Here is a 21,099-nt window from a genome sequence, read left to right on the forward strand (position 1 = left end):
CACAAGTTGGGGGAGGCAGGGAGAGAGAAGCCGACTCCCACTGAGTAGGAGCTCAATGCAGGGCTCGATCCTAGGACCTTGAGATCATGACCTGAGCTGAAGGCAGACACTTAACTGACTGAGCCACCCTGGTTGACAAGGATGTAGGGAGGTAGAAGGAGAACCATATGTGGGTGGATGTGGGCAGGTCACATGTCAGGCACCAAATCCATCCGGGCTTTGGGCCTGTGAGGCTGGTCATCCTGGGCACTCTCCTCTTGGTTGAGGTGGTGGCAGTCTCATGGGACAATTCAAAGGAGGGCTTTGGGATCAGACAGATCTGGGTTTTAATCTTCCACTTACTGGCTAGGTGATGAAGGGCCACCTCCACAGCCTCTCTAGGCTTCAATATCCCCATCTGTAAATGGAGAAAATCGGAGTACCAAGCTCAAAGCATTGCTGGAGGGACTGAGATAATCGTCAGCCTTGTAGGGCCCCAGTGAAAAGAGTGAAGCATGTGAGGATTTGAGAGCCTTGTTTTCTACTGCTGAGATAATAGAAAAGAATGCACTTATCTTTTTTAGGAGCAAATGGTGTCTGCATCCCCACGTGGTACTCATGTAAACAGCTTGCATAGTTCCTCGAAGGCCCATACAGAGATGGCAGGTTTCCCCTCTGTTCTCACTCCTGATGCTGCCCACACGTGCAGTCCTAAATGAAGCCTGGGGAGCTCAGTTCCCTGGGGTTTGTCTGTGGGGTGTGGGAGAGGATGCATGAGCTTGGGAGTTGGCCTGGCCCCTCCTGGGAGCACTCACCCCGGTGTGAAGAGGCCAGGGCTCTGGGGCCTGTCCCGAATAGATGACTTTTCTTCTGCTTCTCCCCCGGGACACACTTACTCAGCTTCCCAGACTCTTCAAAGACTCTTTCTCAAGCCAGAAGTAATGACCCCTCTCTGGCCCCTCAGCCCCTCCCACTGGATGCAGCATTTACTGTGAGCCAGGTATCAGTGTTGACTCTATGCACATTGTCTTGTTTTGTGTCTGGAACAAAGCCGGCACCCTGGAGCTGTTGTTCTTCCCACAACACCCATAAAGAAACTGAGGTTCAAAGAAGTGGCTTCCCTGAGGTCACCCAGCAGAGCTGGCACTGAACCAGATTTGATACTGTAGACAGGGGAAGGTGCTTGCTTGTCTGACTTCCTTTTCCCTTGTTCACTTGCTAGATTGCAAGCTCCTGAGCAGGAAATAGGGATCTGAATTGTTTGCATATTCTCCACCCCAGCAGATACATGATGCTCAGAAAGTATTGTGGAGGGGATTAACTGTTTAAAGTTTTTTAGCAGCAGAAAAAACCTCAGTGATTTCTACCCTAACTTTCAATGCAATGCAAGAATTTCCTCACTGCGTCCCCAATTACTTAGCAAAAGGGAGCTCATCCTAGGGCTGAAGCTCTCTGCCAGGGACAAAGCTTAGTTGCTGCTATGACTGTCCCCACACCCCCACCACCATGGATCCCCCCTCCCCCCGGGAGGCTCTTTGGAACAGGAATTTGAGTGCTTTCCCATTCACTCTCAGAGTTCTGTTTCCCAAGGGAGTAAGTAGCATCTTCCTGCAACCTCTGTACGGCCACCATAGGCATTTTCCCAAAGTCAGAGCAGCTTCCAGCCAAACATACCATGATGAATTAAATACCAGCTCTGTGAATCCATGGGGCCCGGGAAGGTGTGTTCCATCCCCTCTCTTGTCCTTTGCTTACCTTAGAAGCATCTTCTGGGGCAACTTCATATAGATCTTTCTTTTCCCTGACTGCTAGGCCTTTGCTGATACCATTTACTCACTACTAGAACACCCCTCCTCTTCCTCTGGCCTCCAGGCCAGGACAAGTGCTGAAAATCCCTTGGAAATGTCTATTTCCATGAGTGGGACATCATTCTCCTCTTTCCTTAATAAAGTCTCTTGGCTCCTGTGTTTGATTTGAAGTCTGTTCCTGGAGTGGGGCAGGAGCATAAACTCTGGGGTGTCACAGTGTCTTCGTGGGCTTTCAAGACTGTAAGGTTGAAACAGCCCAAGGAAAATGAGTCTCAACTGACCCCAAAACATATCCTTGCTCTATAAGCCTGGGGCATCAGGGCTAGAAGACCATCTTTCACAGGTTTTAGCTCACTTACCAATTCGGACTGGTAGTAGAATTCTACCACAGCTAGACGGAGGATAAGAACATGTTGCAAGTGATTAGCAATATCTTTCATGAGAGGAAGGGTTGGGGGGCCACGTTACCGATTAACAGTGTGTACCATGGGCAGGAATTGGAGTGGGATTGATTAACAATGTCTGCCATAGGAAGGAAGAGGAGTGAACTCGATTAGCAATGTCTGCCCTGGGCAGGAATTAGAGTTCGATGTGTGTGCCCCATATTTATCATCTGTGCTGCAATCCACTTTCCTTACAGATTAGAAGACTGAGGCTGGGAGAGAGAATTTTAGGGAGAACAGACAGGACCTATCAGGGCAACCTGGGATTGGAACCCGGTGTTCTGAACCTGTCAATCTGGCTCATACTGTACTTGGTCTTGTAGCCAGGACTCTGCAGGAGGTTTGAATACTCTGTTCCTGTGATCTGGAGACGCTAAGCAGCCGTGGGCTTTCAGCACATAGTTTTGAGTGTTTACCATGTGCCAGGCAGTGCGTAAAGTGCTAGGGGAGCATCAAAGAAAAAGTAAATGAAAGTCCTTGCTCTTATTGAGGCTTTGTTCTAGTTGGAGGAGACAGACAACAAGCAATGAATATAATGATGTGACTCAATGTATTTACTTCTTTGTCTCTGGGCAGATGCAGAGGTAGCTGCCTTTACCAACTGTGGCTGTTTCCTTTTTCATGTTCCTCCCAAGGGAGTCCTTTCTCAAGACTGCAGTGTATGTGACCACTTGGCTCTCCCACAGTGTGGGGCATCCTGGCATGCCTTTGCTTCCCTGGCTCCCTGCCTTGAACCAGCTCCATGATTCCTAGAGGAGAGAAGCAGTTATGGCAGATGATGAGACTTCATCTTGGCTGCTTGCTCCTCTGACACAGGACAATGAGCCACTTTGGGGCTGGTTTGGGAGCTGATGTCTGTTTTGGCTCAGAAGCCCCTGGCCTTTTGCTCCCAGGGATGGGATGCAGGTTCTGCAGCCCAGCCACTGATGCCAGTTCAGATTCCTCCTGCCTCAGTGGTTCTCAGCCACTTAGGATCACTTAGAAACACATGGGAGCCTGATTCTGGGTTCTGCGATGACTGAGACTGCCTCTAGCATTTGGAGAGTGGGAGCCAGTGAAGCAACGCCCCCTGCAGTGAATGGGACATTTTGCACAGTGCATTGTCCTGTCCAAAATGCCAGTTGCATTTCCCTAGAGGAACACTGTTGGGCTAAAATGCAACCCCTCAAGGGTGCATGGACAGCTGTGAGACAAGCTCAGGACAGGGGACATGCTATCTTCAGGCCTTGCTCACGCTTTCTGGTGCTCAGAACCTCTTTTGTTTAGTCATTTGGTAAAACAGGGCGCAGTTGTCCCATGGGATGGATTAAGGGGTAGACATGCACGGGCCTCAGGATTCTACCTCAGAAGGCCTGGAGGTCATTGCCATCAGCCCAGTGCCAACAACTACCCATCCACTCCTTCAGCACTCTGTGACTGGTACATGGCTGTCCAGCCTCTGGGCAGAGACCCAGCCACAGTGACCCTGCTCCCTGCTCCACACAAAAGGGCCACCAGGGTTAGCCTACACACCCAGGCTACCCCCCCCCCCCACAGAACTGAACGGCTCCTCACCGCCCGCGGTGCAACACTTCAGCCCAATGACACTTTGCTGGCAGGGCAGTTGGCAGGGCCCCAGGTGGCCCCCAGGGCCGGCTGCCCAGGGAAGCGCTTGGCTCCAGAGCCAGAGGCTGCAGAACATATTTCCAGTGGGCCTTCCAAGCCAAGAGCTTCTGCCCCTTCCCACCACTGTTCCCACTGGCCCTGCCTGCCTGCCCAGCACATTAGCATTTAAATATATCCAGAGTAGACTCCTCCATAGCCCTCTCCCCACCATTGAATCCACCAGGGAGGGAGCATTTGAATCCTTCTCCCTCCCGACTCCCTTCCCGCATAATGGCCATACTGTATTCATCAGCTTCTGTATGTGGCATTAGCCGAAAGAAGGAGAGAGGGCGCCTAGCAACCCAGAGGGGGCTGAGAAAGAGGTGGGAAGGAAGTGATTTTCATGTAATTATTCACTTCTACAAAAGCTGTTGTCAGGTACACACTGGAAACACAGCTGTTGTATTATTCTCCTAACCTACTTTTTTTTTTTTTTTTTTTTTTTTTTTTTTTTTTTTTTTTTTTTGAATTTTTTATTTATTTCAGACACAATAGGCAGAGAGGCAAGAGGAGAGAGAGGGAAGAAAGAGCTTAACTGAGCAGAGAGCCCAGCCATTTCTGCCGGGCGGCTTAACCCATGAGCCACCCATAACTTTTATGTTTCAGCCTCAATCAAAGGGTTTGCTTACAAAAGTTGTGTTGTGTATGTGTGTTTGTGTATCTGTGTGTGGCTGCCTGTATGAAAAGAAAATGTTAAAGAGACAAAGGGCTCTGGGTTGTGAGCCCCTGGAGGGCCACCAAGCCCTGTCCTGTCTACTCAGGTTCAAAAGCCAAATGCTGCATGTGTTGTTGGGGCTGGCAGTTTTCACGTATGTTCTTGGCCTGGCTTTGGGACTGTAAGGAGTCTGGGAGCGATGAGATGTTGGTTCCTTCTGCCCCTCATTGTCGTGTCCATGTTCCAGGCCCTAAAAGTAAGTGAGTCTACGGTAGTGGAGGGTGGCTGCAGTGTTTGGTGCTGCTCAGAAATCTGATTGGTTCACCTGGTCTCAAGGGGCTGGGATGGTAGGAAAGAGGCAGGAGCTGGTTTTCATGGTATAGTTGAGAAGTGTTAGCCCTGAAAAGAAATGAGATTAAGGGAATCTTACCAGGTACCCCACTGTGTACCTTACACTCACAGTATCTTTTACGGGTGAAGTTCAAGTTCAGAGAGGTGAAGTAACTTGCCCCGGGGTTGTGTAGCAGGTAAGTGGACAAGCAGGTCTCCAACCTGGGTCTTCCTGATTCCAAAGCTCACACCCTTTCCTTAAACCACAGCAAGGCTTGGAGTCAGGCATCTAACAGAAACCATCCTATTTAACTTATTCCCCCTGGGCATGGTCTCCCAGAGGGTAGGCCAGGTTCCAGAGGCTCATTTATCAGTAAGGCTAACTCCTCACACAGCAACCAGTATGTACATCTCTCCAAAGCTAGAGGGACATGTGATTTCACCTCTCCAGGCATTCGTTTTTTTATCTATAGAAAGGGGATAATCATAGCTCAACAGTGAGTCTAATACTTGCAAAGCCTTTAGAATAGCCCTTGGTGTGTTCGAGGTGCTAACAGAGATGAGCTGGGATGGTGTTGGCTGGCATCACTATCACCAACTCCTCCTCCTACTAGTGGCAGGATGGGTTGATGCTGCATTTGTCGGAGACCTCAGAGGATCAGTGCCACATGTGCCACCAACTCCAGGACACAGAGATGGACGTAGCAGGCCTGCCAACTGGCATCAGCTTTGACGCTGCACAGAGGCACTGCCCCTCTGCGCTGACGGATGGCTCCATGTGTAGGCCTGAAAGTACATTTCACAGGGGCTTCTTCCTCTAGTCCATGCTGCACGAGACACCATAGAGAAGGAGACTTTCAGCTCCAGTCCCCCCTCAGGCTCCCAGGGCGGCAGCTGCATCTTTACCAAGCAAGGCCCTGGGCCCCACGGCCCTGCGACCTCAGCCCCTGTTGTTCCTATTTTCTCCTCTCCACCAGATGCAGGGTTGCTGCTTCTCTGCATTGGTATGTGGTCCATCCTGCTAGAATGTGAGCCCCCTGAGGGAAGACGGTGCCTGGCACAGGGTGGATACCCAGTGCATGGGTATTAGAGGGAAAAGGAGAGAAGAGGCTTTTTTTTTCTTCCAGACTTTTGAATACTGGTATATCCTGAGGAGGGATGAATGTTGACTAAACACCTACCATTTGTTAGAGCTCACGGGCTGGGTTTCTGAGCACTTCCTTAGTGCCCTCCAAGAGCTAGGCACTGTGTTGAATATCTGTTGCACACACATTATCTTTTTAAGCTTTTGTATATAAGAGAAAAAGAGGAAGATGCTAACCACATATGCCCAAGGACCTTCTCCTTGGTTCTGCCTAAGCTGGATAAGTCTTTTCTAAGACATGAAGCTTTCACTCACAAACGTCTAAGAGATGAGACATTCTACATATATGGACAAGATGGGCATGTGGGGAGAGAGTAAGTATGCGTCTGGCCCTGCACACAGCTGTCTCAAACCGGAGGATAATCATGCCCACCTCAAGGCAGCTGTGGGTCCCGGAATATAAGCAGGTGCTTTATGAACTGTAAAACGATATCCATGTGGACTGGGGCAGCCAGTACTGAGCATCTATCTTGACAAATGTGGCTTCTAAGCGGGGGTAGGGAAGAATTTGTCCTTGTCTGTCCATCCTTCTTTGCTCTCCCTGCTTATATCATTGAGGACCTACTCTGTGCAGCACAGTGCTTGGCTTTGAGGGTCTAGTTGGGAAGGCTGGTTGTACTCTAACCCATTGCTTTCTGTACCTGCTGTGCACCAGGGCTCATTGGAACTGGTTGCCCTGAAAGGGATGAGGTTGACCCGAAGCTAGAGGGAGGGACCACCTCTCTTCTAAAGGGGCCCTGCTCCCCTGTTCCCATGCAAATCTGTTCTCCAAACCTCTGAATGTGGACCGCCCACATTCATGCTGCCAGAACGCCCCCCATTCATTGCTGTAGAACATGGGGAGTGATCTGTTTCTCAGCTACTGACCCAGCTTCCTTAGGGTTTATTTTGTGGAGACTATTTTCCCTTCAAATTGTGTTGAGAAAAGGAAGCCCTTTCTCCACTGAGCTGCCCCCTTTCTAGCATCCTGGGAGATGCTGGTCAACGGGGTTCAGTTGCCTGGTCTTCCTTTCATTGAGGTGGGGTTGCCTTTGTCTTTGACTGGACAGCTACAGAGCTGTTTAAATCCTAGCTGAGACTCCAGGCCTACTCAGCACACTGGGAGGCCCCAGTTTTTCTCTGTAAAACATGGAGCCAGGGTGTTATGTGTTCAAACCTGACTCTACCTGCTAAGCTGTTTGACCTTGTATGGATTCATTTCCTCATCTATAAAAATGGAGAAACTACTTACATTACTGAGATGCTTATGTAAATGACGAGATCATGTCCACAAAAGCCTTGAGTACAGGGTAGGTTGTCAACAAACATTAACTCAAGTTTTCCACTTCTTAAGACATCATCAGACTGGTGGAAGTGTTCATAAATATGGCCAGTCTGTTTTATTAGTCTCTCTTTTCCCTGTTTATCAAGTTATTCCAGTAGCCACCGTTGATCTTACTTGATCTCTGGGTGCCTATGGAAATCCAAGTTGAAGAGAGAAGTAGGGAAATAGACTTTTGGGATAATGCCTGTAGCAGAAATAATGCTATGTGTTCAACAACCAGATCAGTATTTCCTTTTCTCATCCTTGGAAGTAGGAAGACTACATTTCCCAGATTCCCTTGATTTTAGCTTGGGACCATGCAATTTGGTTCTGCCCAGCTGTATGTGGGCAGAAGCAATACATGCAACAACTACGTCTAGCTCTTAAAACTTCCCAGGCTTACCTCCAATGTCTTGTTCTTTGCATCAGAGGGTATGTTGATGTAGATAGAAGTATCATGATAAGGCAGATGGTCTTGTAAGGCTAAGTCACTGGATTGAAGAACACCCCTTCACAATTTGGGTCTGGCTTTTTGTCGGCAAAAAAAATACATTTTTGTTGTGCTAAGCCTTTGAGATTTGGGGGATTCATTGTTTATTCCTGCATAGCCCAGCAGTAATTATCTTAATACATATAGCAGCTCCCTGGTAAATTAACTAATTCCTTCCCTGATGAAAAGGAAAGCTGAAAGCTGGAGCCCTGTTACATTTTTGCAATGACAGTCATATATTTAAGAACATAGACACACCTCAGTTATGCAAATCTGTTAAGAAGTCTAATGGTACAGACTTCATGCAAAGATACTCATGCTTCTTCATGAGACTTTTTCAAGAAATCTAACCCTGAAGGTTCTTGGTTCTTGAATGCCCAGTGAGCACATGTCTAAGCAGAAAAGTTTTATCAACCTGAGTTTTCCAAATGTAGGAAATAGAAAAAGCCAGTGGAGAAAGGTTTGGAGCTGAAGTCAAGGAGATATAAAGTTACTCCTAAAATTCTGAGGACTTCCAAATTTTTGTCTCCAGCCCAGGCTGTAATATTTAGCCCTGAATTTCCATCTGTCTCCTGCACATATCACTTGGATGTCTAAAACTTGCCTTATCCAAAACTATACTTCCCCATTTCCCTACTTTATACTTCCATCCTCCCTTTAAAAATCCAGCTCATCTTCTTTTATACCCCATCTACCAAATTGCTGAACCATGGGTGTTCTTTTCTTACCTCCAGTCAGCACCAATCTTGTTTCATCTGCTCCCTGAACATTCTTGAGAACCAAGTAGATAAGATAGCAACAGGAAAAGGAAAAAAAAAAACTTTAAAAAAATATTCCAGAATCTCACCACCAAAAGAGAAAAACCAGGATAGTAAAACAAAACAGAACAAAAAACATCTTCAGCATAATTAGGTAACTCCATTAAGCACAAAATGTGAACAGGTGGAGCCGAACACTGATACCAATAACATCTGCATGATGTCAACTCTATGAGATGAGATGAAGATGAAGGCAAAGGGAATGTAGAAGGCTGAGAGCCAGCCCCTAGAAGGAGAGTATTCACCCCTAGAAGGAGAGGACTGTAGGAGAGTAGGCTTGGTGGAGATATCTTAGAATGTCAGCCAAAATTAACAGTGATATATGTGGGCCCCAAGTTATAGGTGAAAGTAGGAGAGCTGTAGGAAGCTTCGGCAGAAGTCTGGGACCTGGGAAGTCTAGGGACCAAGCAGCTGAGGCTCCATAGCCAGAGAGAACCCCACACTGGGGAGAAGCCACTAGGAGCAGAATACAATTTGAGCAGGATGGAGATACTAGAGGAAACAAAAAGAGAAATTTTGGATGGGAATGAGGGAAGGGAACAGAGAGTAATAATTTCAGAATGTACTGTCTGCACAGTCTCAGTTTTTATACTAATAGAAGTGGTAACCTAGAATGTAAGGCTAGACAATCTACCCTGGATCATCCCTATTCCTCCATACAAGAAACCCTCCTCGTAAGAGGACAGGGAAATGTATCCGACCTGCACATGAACAATGGAAAAGGATCATGTCAAATCCCATTAAAAACTACTAAGAGAAAAAGAATTCTGAGCATAATCGTATTCCTATAGATAATGTATGTATTCCACAGACAGGGCCTCAAAACAGCTGAATACTCAAACCTAATATTTCAAAATAAGCTAAAAAAAAATGAAGATCCAACAGATGTGATTAAGTAACAGTGTAGGTGAAATTGTGAGACAAAAAGATTTGAAAAGAAAGCTAACCAAAGGACAGCTTAAGAAAGGCAGAACATTTCAGGAGGAATAACTGAATAGAAGGAATAAAGAGGTGAGTAGACACCATAAGGTGAATAGGGGGTGGAAAGGAGGAAAATAAAAAAGTCAGAAAGGAGATTACTTAAAGAGTGGAAGAAAAGGTGATATAAAAGACAAAGAAGGTCCAACATACACATGGGTCCCCCCAAAAGAAATGCAAAGCAGGGGAAAGGAACAAATTGTTTACCTAAAACGGTAATTCAGGGATGTTTTTCCTTGAAATTAAAGAGAAGACTTGAATTATATCTTGAAGAAGTGCACCACAAGCCTGGGAATATCAGCCCAGGGTGATAAACGTTAAGACCTGTTTTAATCAAAATGACCGAATATTAAAGAGAAAAGAAACAACCTGTTGGTCATTCAGACAAAAAGAGTAAGTGAACAAGAATGGTATCAGATTTTCCTACAGCAGCACTCAGTGCCAGCAGACAACTAAACAGCTATTTAAGATACTCAGGAAGAGAAAAAGGAAACCAAAGACATTATATAAAGCCATACTGATGTTCAAGTATGAAAGCTGTTGGTCAACTGTTATGAACATGCAAGACTCCAGGAAGTATTATTTCCCATTAGCCTTGCCTAAGGAACCTACTAGAGAACAAACTACAGGCAACCAAACTGCCTGGAGAGGTATAAACATAAGGACTGGGGGCAGGGGGCGGGGAAGCATTAAATTTATAGTTACCTGTAGAACTCACAGTTCCATGGCTGTCAAGGAGATAATGCAATTGTACATTCTGATCATGCAGATATAGACAAGTATTAAAAATTGGGAAATTGTCTTTCTCTGCTTGAATTATTTCACTTAGCATAATCCCCTCAAGTTCCATCCAAGTTGATACAAATGGTGACAACCATTTTGAGAAAAAAAAAAGGAAAGAATGGACTATGTATGTGAAAAATAGAATAAATTCACATATTGCCTTTACATATTAACTAGAAACAAATGAGTATTTCTTCTAATTAGATGCTAGAGGAAAGGGACGGAAAAGAAACTGAGACTACTGGCTAATTTCAATATAGTTGGGAACCAACCCTCGGTGTCTCAAAGGGGGAGGACTCAAAGTATTATATGAAAGTATTGATTCAATGCTAACCATAAGAATAACAGTGACGGGCTTTTTACCATAGAGGTAGAACAAGAGGGAAAAAACATTTGAGAATATATCCTCCTCTCACATGAACCTCCAGACCCAAGATGTCCTTTCTCATCCTTTCTCCAGTGTTTAAAGTTATGCCTCCATCCAGACAGCCTTCTCTGATTGTTCTAGTACATGTTAAGTGTGCCCTTCATCAACCATTCCTTGGTACTGGCTCCCTTTGCCTCTAAATGTCTCCCCTTTTCTCACCAAGAAACAGGGACGCAGTGCTCTATATAATTGTATAGTACTTCTTTCAGATTATGCCACAGGGTTTTGCATGCAGAAGGCCTTCAGTAAGTGTTGGTTCAGTAATTTGGAATTGATGGAGGGATTTGGGCTTCAGCCCCTGTGTTTTTCTATGAACTTAACATTGATACTAGTCAGAATTCTTTGAGTTTTGAAGTGACAGCAGTCCTATTCAAGTTGACATAAGAAAAAGAGGAATTTATAGGCCTCTGAAATTGAAATGTTTTAGGGTAGGATTCATTTCAGGTATGGCTGGATCCAGGTACTCAAGTCATTATACCAATAGCAGCCTTTCTTTGTTCTACTTTTTTAAAGATTTTATTTATTTATTTGAGAGAGAGACAGTGAGAGAGAGTATGAGAGGGGAGAAGGTCAGAGGGAGAAGCAGACTCCCCGTGGAGCTGGGAGCCACATGTGGGACTCGATCCCGGGAGTCTGGGATCATGACCTGAGCCAGAGGCAGTTGCTTAACCAACGGAGCCACCCAGGCACCCCTCTTTCTTTGTTCTAGACTCTTCTTTCCTCTGCATTGTTTTTATTCTCATACAGGCTCTTCCCTCATGGTCAAGGATGATCCCCAGCAATTATAAGATTAACATCTCCAGGAAAAAAAGATGTGTCCCATTTGCAGTAGCTCCAGTAAAAGTCCCAGGATTAAGTTTCATTGGCTTAGCTTGCATCATATGCTCATCCTTGAACCAATCACTATGGCCAAGACAGATGCTTTTGTTGGCCAGACCTGGGCCGTGTGAACACCCTTGAAGCTACATTCCAGTGGAGAAGATGGGCTTTCCCAAAGGAAATTAGGGCAACATTTCCTGAAAAGGGGAGATGGATGCTGGGTGGGCAAAAACAGCAGATGTCTGTTTTAGTGTTGATGTTCAGTGAGAAGACTGCAAGGAAAATTCCCACAGAAGATCATTCTTCGGGGTCCCAACTTTGAGATGTGTGGATGGAAATCTCTCTGGTGTTTTCAGAGTCACAGAGGGCTTGTTTACCATGTTTTGGGTGGAGAGGAACCAATTGCCATGGGGCCCAGCCACGATGAAGGAGCCAGAGTTCCCACAAGTTTGGTGGTTTTTCTCACTGTGGCCCACATGCTCAGCCAGAGGACAGTGAGGGATCTGGGAGGAGGGACATTTAATTTGCAGAGGCATTTTCAGGAAGAGTAAGGGACTCGAGGAACAGGGCTCGACTGAATGCTGAACGTCCTGCTGAGTGGCTCCTGTGATCTTGTCTTCTGTTTCCTGGGTTAGCATCTGTACTGTGTTTTACCTTTCCTTATGATTTACTACTAGTCTTAGATTAGAGATTCAGTGAAAGCACCAGTGCCCTTGGACACTAAAATTCTTCCCTTCTCCAGGCAAAATACCTCTGTTTTCTTCCTCTTGGAGATTTGAGTACCTGGTATATAGATCATTACCCTGGATTGGGTTAAAGAGAATCCACTGAGGTAGCAAATGGGGAAACTGAGGCAGAATGGGTGGACTTGAAAATGCGTTATGTTTCTCTCCTACATATTTAATACTTTCATCTGCACTGGACCCTTCAACATTTAAGCATCCTTGAGTTTCTGCCATTAAAAAAAAAAAAAAATCTCCCTAAATTACACTACCATTATCTATCTCCCAACTCCCCTTCATGGCAAAACTTCTTATAAAAGCTTTTTTTTATTCCATCTTTCCATTTCCTCCTCCCCATGTCTCAGTCCACTCTGATCTGCTGGCATCCCTGCCCTACGCACACACACACACACACACCCCATGAAAGAGCTCTCCTTGAGTTCCACATCAGTTCCAAGACACTCCAGTGAGGGAGAAAAATGTATTCATTTCTTAGGTTGAAAAGCAACATTATGATCTTCAATTTTAATAAGTATTTGTTGAATGATTTAACCAGCTTGAACTAATCCAGGGTACAGTGACCTGTACTGTTATTATAAAATCCCTGAGAGAGGAAATAGAATTATTTTGCCTAGAGAAGGAAGAGTTCTAGGATCCAACGGGCACTGATGCTTTCTCCAAATCTCTAAAATGCTACCATACAGAAGAGAAAGGTGTGGTCTGGATGGTCCCGGAACTAAGAACACCTTCAGGAAGGGGGATTTCCTCTCATTTTCAGAAATATTCTAATGGACAGAATTCTGTAAAGAAGAAAGAACCACAACAGGATATAGAGAGTTTCCTGTCACTAGCAGTAATCAAACAAACTATTCTGTCAGGAGTAGTCAGAAGAGAGTCTTGTGTTGGATGGGAGGTTACCCCAGAGGACTTCTAGGTGGTCTCCATGGACCTGCCTTTACCACTCCCAGCTGTGTGGCCTTGAATAAGTCATGCAACTTCTCCATTTCTGTTACCTCAGCTGTAAAAGGGGGTGCATAATAGCACTTACCACAGAGGGTTGCTGTGAATATCCAAGTGCCATATCGCACAGAGGGCTCAGCACCGGTGCCTGGCATGTAACAAGTGCACAATAAATGTTAGTGGGTATTTGTACTTAGTGCAAAGCCTTGTTCTCTAGATGACACCTGATTCTCAAGCTTCAGTGTCATCAGCTGCATTTAGCTTTTAGCTATGGATTTTCCTTGGAGCTGAGTGCAGAGAGAGCTTGGGGGAAAGTGCTAAAGAAGCCATCATAACTCCTGGTGTGCATGTCGTGCTGTCAACAGCAGTTTTTGCCAGAGAGGAACCTGGAGACTAAGAAAGTGGTTTCCGTTATGTACCACATAGGAAGCCTAAAATGCATCTGTTTTGAAAGGTGAAAGATATAGGTGGACCTCCCCCTTCTCCTATCCCTTCCCTGCCACCTCTTAAGCTCAAATCAACTATGCAAATATTTTCCTAGGGACAGAATCCTATGACAGTTTACTCATGGTATTCTTAATCGCAAAGATAAGCAGTCACTCATTTTGGCTTAAATATGCCTTAGCTTATGAGCTGGGTCCCACGAGCTTCCGTTCCATATCACAGGAATCCTCTTAACAATTCTGAGAGGGTAGTTCATTCCCCAGTTTGCAGATGAGGGGACTAAGCCTCAGAGAGGTTAAGTAGCTTTTCCAAGGTCACATAGTTGGAGCAAGGACCTAAACATCCAAATTCTTGCTGTTCAGTGAACTGTTATCCATAACCTCTGGAAAATTCTGGAATTAAGGACATTTGTATTTAATGAAGCAGTCTCCAATAATAGAACTCTTAAAGCACATTCCCGAGAAGGTTAGGAAGTTTATATTTTTGCTTTACCTAGACTTTTTGGAGGACAAGGGAGGGTGGAGGATTTCCAAGAATGGGGCCACCCCTAATCTGACTTCTCTTCATGCTGACTTCTTTGTGCCCTCCTGCAGGTCTGGGTAGATGCTGGGACGCAGATCTTTTTCTCCTATGCCATCTGCCTGGGTTGTCTGACTGCTCTGGGAAGTTATAACAATTATAACAACAACTGCTACAGGTGAGCACTTCACAGCCCTACCCGCTGTCCACCAAAGCCCTCTGTGCTGCCAGGCTAGTTCACGTTTGTCTTCCCACTGTGTGGGGCCAGGATGAGACAGATGGCTTGTTTCTTAGACTCTCCCTGCCCCAGGGTCACAAAGTGGGCCACCTGAGGAGCTAAGAAAATAATGAATGTGATCAGAGTACATTGCAGGCTAAAAGCAAGTCCACTCCAGGAATTTTGTTCCTGGTCTCCATCCCACCCTGTATGGCAAACGTTTATCCCAGGGCAGGTAAGTGACTTGCCCACAGTGACATAGCTAATAAGTGGCAAAACCAGGACTTGAACCCAGATCTGGCTTTGTTCTTCTGTCTTCTGTTCAGAAACCAGCTCCCTGCCCCCTCTCACTTGAATGTAGGCTCCTCTCCTCTTCTGTCCCCATCTGGAATGGCCAGTGCCCCATCTTCCCCCACAGCCTTCCTCCAGGGCCTCCTGCATGTGGCCACACCCAGCACTGGGAAGGGAGGTGCCCAAGTTCGGGCCTGAGCCTGACACTGTCTGGCCCTGGCTGCCTGGTTTCTTATGCCTGCAGCCTGATTTCTGCTCTGAGGCTGAGACGCACTGAGGGCCAAGAACCCACCCAAGGTCCCCTAGCATAGCGGTGCATGATTCACATGCAGATGGCACCCTGAGCACTAGCTCTAGGCCAGTGGTCTGTTTGCTGAGGTCTCTGCACCCCTGCATCCAGTGCCTGGTCATGGTAGGTAGCTCTTTGGGGATTTCGTACCTAGTAACCAAATAACTCGATTGCTCTGTGGCTCAAGTGAGATCATGCATTTGAAAGAACATTTAGCAGTGATAAAGTTCCTCCCACATTATCTCCAGCTTCACATAGCAGAACCTGGACTCTGGCTGAAGTCTCCCGGTTTCCATCCCAGGACTCCCGCACATCTCTCTGAAAGCTAGCTTCATGGTCACTTTATTAATCCATTCACTAAAACCATGTGCATTGTGGCACTCCAGAATCAGGAGTGGCACAGCCTCAGTCTACAGAGTTCATAAGTTGGGGAAACTGAGGACAAGGAAGTGACAGTGGGCAGGTCCAGCATGCTGTAAGGAAAAGCCATGGTAGAATCCAGTGTGCCGCTAGACAGCAAGTTCTGTTGTTCCTGGGGGAGCTTGGGCAGAAAGGTATTAGGTAGGACTGGACAGAAGGATGCTGGAGAGGTGGTTGACCATGCCAGGTTGTTCATAAGATCCTCTCTACCTTCCACGCATTCACCGAGAGGCAGGTCTGAGGGATGAGAGGCGGAGCACTGTGAGCCACTATAAGGACAGTCACCATGGGCAGGAAGCAAAAGGCACTGGGACAGGGAGAACAACACAGCAGGCCTTTGGTTTGCATTGAATGTGACCCACTTGGGATGTTAGGGAAGATTGCTGTTTGTCTACGGCTGTCACCCCGTCAGCAGCCAGCACTCAGCATGAGCCCTCCGTGCAAGGCACTGCAGAAATCATTTGGTCACTGCTCAGCTGTCAGTTCTGTGAGGACACAGTCTGGGTCTTCTTGTTCCACACTGTCCCTCAAGCCTAGTACAGTGCCAAATGATGTGTCAGGAAGCGAGGAAGGAGCCATCTGTTATACAGATGAGGAAACTGAGGCCCAAGAGTAGGTTGCTTGGCCAGTGGTGGAACATGTCTTTGAACCCAAGTTTTTCTGGTTCATGCACCCCTGTTCCTCACTAACAGGGATGGCCAGTTTTTTCCCCAACAACTGCAGCTGACAAGAATTCGGCCAAGACCGCCCTGTCTTCAGGCTGTGTTCTGGGGCCGTAGCGACTGTCTTCCCCACCGAGCATATGCGTAAAATATGCTGGCTGCCACAGTTACCTTCTGCTCTCCCATCCAATAGGCAGGTTATTCCCCCTCCCTGCGGCAGAAGAAAGCAGATGATATTGCAGGTGATATTGCAAAATCTGAAGGCCCGTTTTATTTCTATTTCCAAATTGTTCTGCGAGAAGATCTTCCCAACTCAGAGGGAGTAAATTAGTACCCTCTCTTCTGACAGCATAATAGCTTCTGGAGGTCTTCAAAGCCCAGCTCAGCTCCTGCCAACTTTAAAGCGCTTGTTACATAAGCTTTCACCTAGAAGGTGCCCTGCAGGAGGGAAGTGGAGGGATGGGGAATACAGCAAACCAGGCGGGGGCAAATCCTCACTTCAGAACACAGGCTGCTAAGCCCCCTCTTCTTGCAAGTGCAGGTGCTCTGAGGACTGGGGTGTGGGACACAGTGCTGGAAGGGACCTCAGGTCTACTCAGTGCTTTACTGTGCTTCTGTGGTGTGAGGCAGTCACTCGGGAGACCTCTGGGGATAGATGGGGACTTTGCAATAAGGGATATTTGTTTTTCAGCAACCACATGGATACCCACAGATAATTGTCCACGAGTCAAGATCTGAAAGTCTTAATTCTTGGGGGGTGGGGGCTTTGTTTTTGTGCAGCTCCTGGAAGATGCATGGGTTTTAGTGTCTGAGATAAATGGATGCACATTCCATCCTCACCAGTAGAAGCCCCTGAAACCTTAAGTATGTGTTTTTCCTCCCTGAGTCTTGAGATTCAGTGACACAGTGTTCAAGAAACCCCAACATAGGACTAGGCACATTGCAGATTCCGGTTATACAAGAGAATTCCAGAATGTAGAAGATACAAAGAAAGCACTTTCCTCACCAGGACCACCTTGTTTCTCACTGTTTGATGAGGCAAGGTCAGGAAATGAGCATGAGGGAACATCTTCACCCTGACCTTGGGCATAAATTTCCCTTTACCTTGCCTGAGTTGCATTTCCCTTTAAGGAGAGAGAAATCAGGGGCACCTGGGTGGCTCAGTGGTTTAAAGCCTCTGCCTTCAGCTCGTGTCATGATCTCAGGGTCCTGGGATTGAGCTCCACATCAGGCTCTCTGCTCAGCAAGGAGCCTGCTTCCCCGCACCTGCTTCTCTGCCTACTTGTGATCTCTGTCTGTCAAATAAATAAATAAAATCTTAAAAAAAAAAAAAGAAGAAGAAGAAGAGAGAAATCTGGCTTGCAGATAATCTTCAGATCTGCCAGCCCAGCCCTCACCCACAGTGCCAGAGGAGTTCTTTAAAGATATCTGTAATCAGTCACTCACTGCCACAGTAAAGCTGTGTAACAAACAGACCCCAAAACTCAGTGGTTTAACATGACAAGCGTTTGATTTTATTGCTCACAAGTCTCCTGGCCAGCTGGGGAAGCCCTCCAGTGGGCTGTGAATTGGTTGGGTTTGGCTCCAAGGTGTAGGCAAGCTCAAATCTGCTTCATGTGTGTACATTGTGGGGTGCAAACGGCAAGGACAGCAGCTCCCCTGGGGAAGTTCCTTTCCTTGCAAATCACAGAAGGCATAAAGGACAAGTTCAGTCACATAAGCATATCTCAGACCTCATTTGTGTCACATCTGCTAATATCCTGTGGCCAAAGAAAATCATGTGGCTAAACCCAAAGCCTGTGGGGCAGGGAAATAGACTCATCCCTAAGGAAGAAGGTAGGGGGATATGACTACTTGCTAAAAAATTAATAATCTGTCATAAGGCCCAAGAAACTCTGTTATCAAACATTTTGTCCTATGGTGAGATCGGGTCCAGAGAAAAGAATTGCAGGGGGAAGTGGAGCCCATGTCTCTGGACCCCCAGGGTAATGCCTTCTCCAGTATGCCCTTGATCCTCAGAGTCATTGCAAGGCAACTGGGTGTCACAGTCATCAACGTTAGTGTAACCTTTGGTTACATTACAAAAAGTATGCTGTCGGGAGAAGAGGAGGTGAGAGTCCTGCTCTATTCTTGAGTCTTGGTCCTGGGCATGGCGCTTGAAGAGGGGTCAGACAAGCTGGAGTGTGTTACAGATCACTAGCAGGATGAGACAAAGCCATGCTCCTCCAAATCCCTGGTAGGAGAGGAAACCAGGGAAAGCAAGAGAGGAGTGATTTCCTGGGAACTCAAAGCTAGGAGGCAGGAGAGGCAGGATGAGGATCTGGTAAAGGAACTGGGACAGTTAACTGAAGGAGCAAAAAGCTCAAAGGGGATGTAGGGCCACTCTCTTCAGATCTCCCAAACCTGAAGGAGGTGTAGGCTGGTAGGAAGGGCAGAACTAAAACTCACCAGAGAAGGCCGGTTTGGGATGAACACACATGAGGAAGTTCTTAGTGCTGTAAGCAGCACAGGAGGGCCAGCCAGGGGAAAGTGCCATGGAACCAGGGCACAAGGTTTGCTAGGGTGTGAGCCGAGGCAGCCCTGTGGTGGCATGAGCCACCACCACCATGGGGACACCCCAGAGCCCTACCTCAGACCAGAGAGTGGCCAGATCCTCTAGGAGCGCCTCCTGGGAAAGTGTGGCATCACAGGTGCCCTAAGCCTAACTGGCCAGTGCCTGCAGCCAGCAGCTGAGAAGACTCTGTGATTACCCTCTGTGGCTGCGTGAGGATGCCAGGCCTGAGGAAGGAGAGGCTGGGAATTGTGGGTTCTGCCTTCGTCTTGGCAAAGCCCCATCATTTGCTCTCATTTCTCCTGGGCTGCAGCTTCATGCTGGTGCTTCTGCTGCTAGGCCCCTCCCCAGGGCAAGAGCCAGGCACTGCTCTGATAACCCCTCCATGCGGTGTCCAACCTAGAAGGGTTGCTACCTCATGGGAACTGAGCCATGAGGGCTCTGAGGCACTGCTCCAATAAACAGTGTGGCGTGACGGGGTGTCTCCTCCTGAAGCGGGTGGGAGATTCTAGTGTCAAGTCCATGGATGCCCCCCTGACTGAGAAGCAGCTGTTTCTCAGAGGCCTCTCCTGCCCTCTTAGCTTTGAGTTCCCAGGAAATCACTCCTCTCTTGCTTTCCCTGGTTTCCTCTCCTACCAGGGATTTGGAGGAGCATGGCTTTGTCTCTAAATATCTTCTCAGTAGTGCATTTTCTCACGTGCTAGCCTTTCTTCCTTCCCATCCCTCTTCCATGCTTCTGGTCCATAGCCACCTTATCTTCTAGAAATGCAAGAGAAGCTGTGTGACCATGGGCCAGCCACCTAACCTCCCTGAACCACAATGGCTTCAATAGGCATATGGGGCTGTCTGTGCCCACCGTGCCCTGCCTGCTCCACAGGATGGCTCTGGTGCTCAGAGAGAATGTTCGAGCAGTGTACCTGTTCCTCCCACTCTGACCTCAGCCCCTCTCACTGCTTCCCCACAGGGACTGCATCATGCTTTGTTGCCTCAACAGTGGCACCAGCTTCGTGGCTGGCTTTGCCATCTTCTCAGTCCTGGGCTTCATGGCATACGAGCAGGGGGTGCCCATTGCCGAGGTGGCAGAGTCAGGTAAGTCTGCCAAAGGCGAGGGAGGCCTTGGGGGACTGGTGGGTCAGGGTGCAAATATGATCTGCCTCCTCAGCTCATTCTTCTCCTGGATTCAGGTCTTAGAAGGTGGCCCCACCATCCATCCTCAAGCTAGGATCGTAGGAGAGAAACTGTGACACCTCCTCACTCCCATATCCAAGTCATCCCCAAGTGGTATAGCTTTTGCTTCCTGGGTGTTGCTCCACTTCATGTACTTTGCCCCAGCAACACTCTTCCCACTAGCCCAGACCCCCATCACTGCTCACCTACATGATTGCAGGAACCTTCCACTGGCCTCCCAGCCACCACTACTGCCCCTTCTGTTCCACGTGCAGACTGGCTTTCAAAATGCAAATCTGAGCATTTCTTTCTCTGATCAAAAGCTTTTCTTAGCTTCTCACAGTGCTGGATTCTTAGCAGGGCCCCAACGCCATCGTTGCCCAGCCTTTGTAGCTTCTCCACCCACATCATTCCCTCACCCTCATGCTGCCCTGCTGTGGTGGTCTGCTTTTGCAACATGGCTTGCTTCCTCCTACCCTGGGGTCTTTACACATACTGTTCCCTCTGCTTGAAGAATCTCTCTCCCTTCCCCTCATCTTAGATGCAGAATCATGATGAATGAGACATTCTTAAGTATAGATTGATGTGTGTTTATTTCAAACCCACTACAGACAGAGTTATTGTTGCTAATGTGATTATGCAAAATGGTGAATTACTCTTGCCTTGATTTACATGGTGTTTGAATTCTAGAAAAATTCAGTGTGTACTTTTTTTAAAAGTGTGAAAATAGTTTGTGTTTTTATGACAAACACATTCTAACCCCAATTAAGTCTAAAGTTTTTCACCCCCAAGAATATTTAGTAGAACAATTTGCTGAGAGTAACACAGGTAGCTTAGCCTTCTGGCTCCATCTACTCCATGCTAGTCATGCCCCAACTTATTGCAACCACCCCCAGGCACCCCTGGGAGCCACACTGCCTCTCTTGAAAATGCTGGTCTACAGTGTCCTGTTTGGTGTGGCATGCACAGATAGGGAAGCATCCCTCTAACCCCCCAAAGCTGGCAGAGTGGGGTATCTGGACATCAGAGCCGGTGCATGGCTGCAAAGCTCTTCTGTGTGACCACTCAGGTTCCCCCTTCCTCTGGATAATGTATGCCAGAGATAGAGACAGTCCCTGCTGAGCTCAAGAGTCCAGATCTAAACTAGAGAATATTAGTATGACTAAAGGTCTCACTCAGCGAGTGCTGGCTCTGGGCAGGAGCAGTCTCAGCTCAGCCCTCCAACATTTGCTTCCC

The 21,099-nt window shown here is 47.2% G+C and overlaps 1 protein-coding gene across 1 annotated transcript in view; it reads left to right on the plus strand.

Annotated features, from left to right (window-relative positions):
* The window catches only part of SLC6A11 (solute carrier family 6 member 11), a 129,113-nt gene that overhangs the window by 81,212 nt on the left and 26,802 nt on the right, over positions 1 to 21,099 (plus strand). Inside the window, exons 7-8 of the mRNA XM_004738533.3 lie at positions 14,341 to 14,444; positions 19,661 to 19,785. Of these exons, the coding sequence (XP_004738590.1) occupies positions 14,341 to 14,444; positions 19,661 to 19,785 (229 nt within the window). The remainder of the gene's footprint in view (positions 1 to 14,340; positions 14,445 to 19,660; positions 19,786 to 21,099) is intronic.

This window comes from Mustela putorius, unplaced genomic scaffold, assembly GCF_011764305.1.
Source record: "Mustela putorius furo isolate JIRA1106 unplaced genomic scaffold, ASM1176430v1.1 tig00003850_pilon_pilon_pilon, whole genome shotgun sequence".
Classification (NCBI taxonomy): domain Eukaryota; kingdom Metazoa; phylum Chordata; class Mammalia; order Carnivora; family Mustelidae; genus Mustela; species Mustela putorius.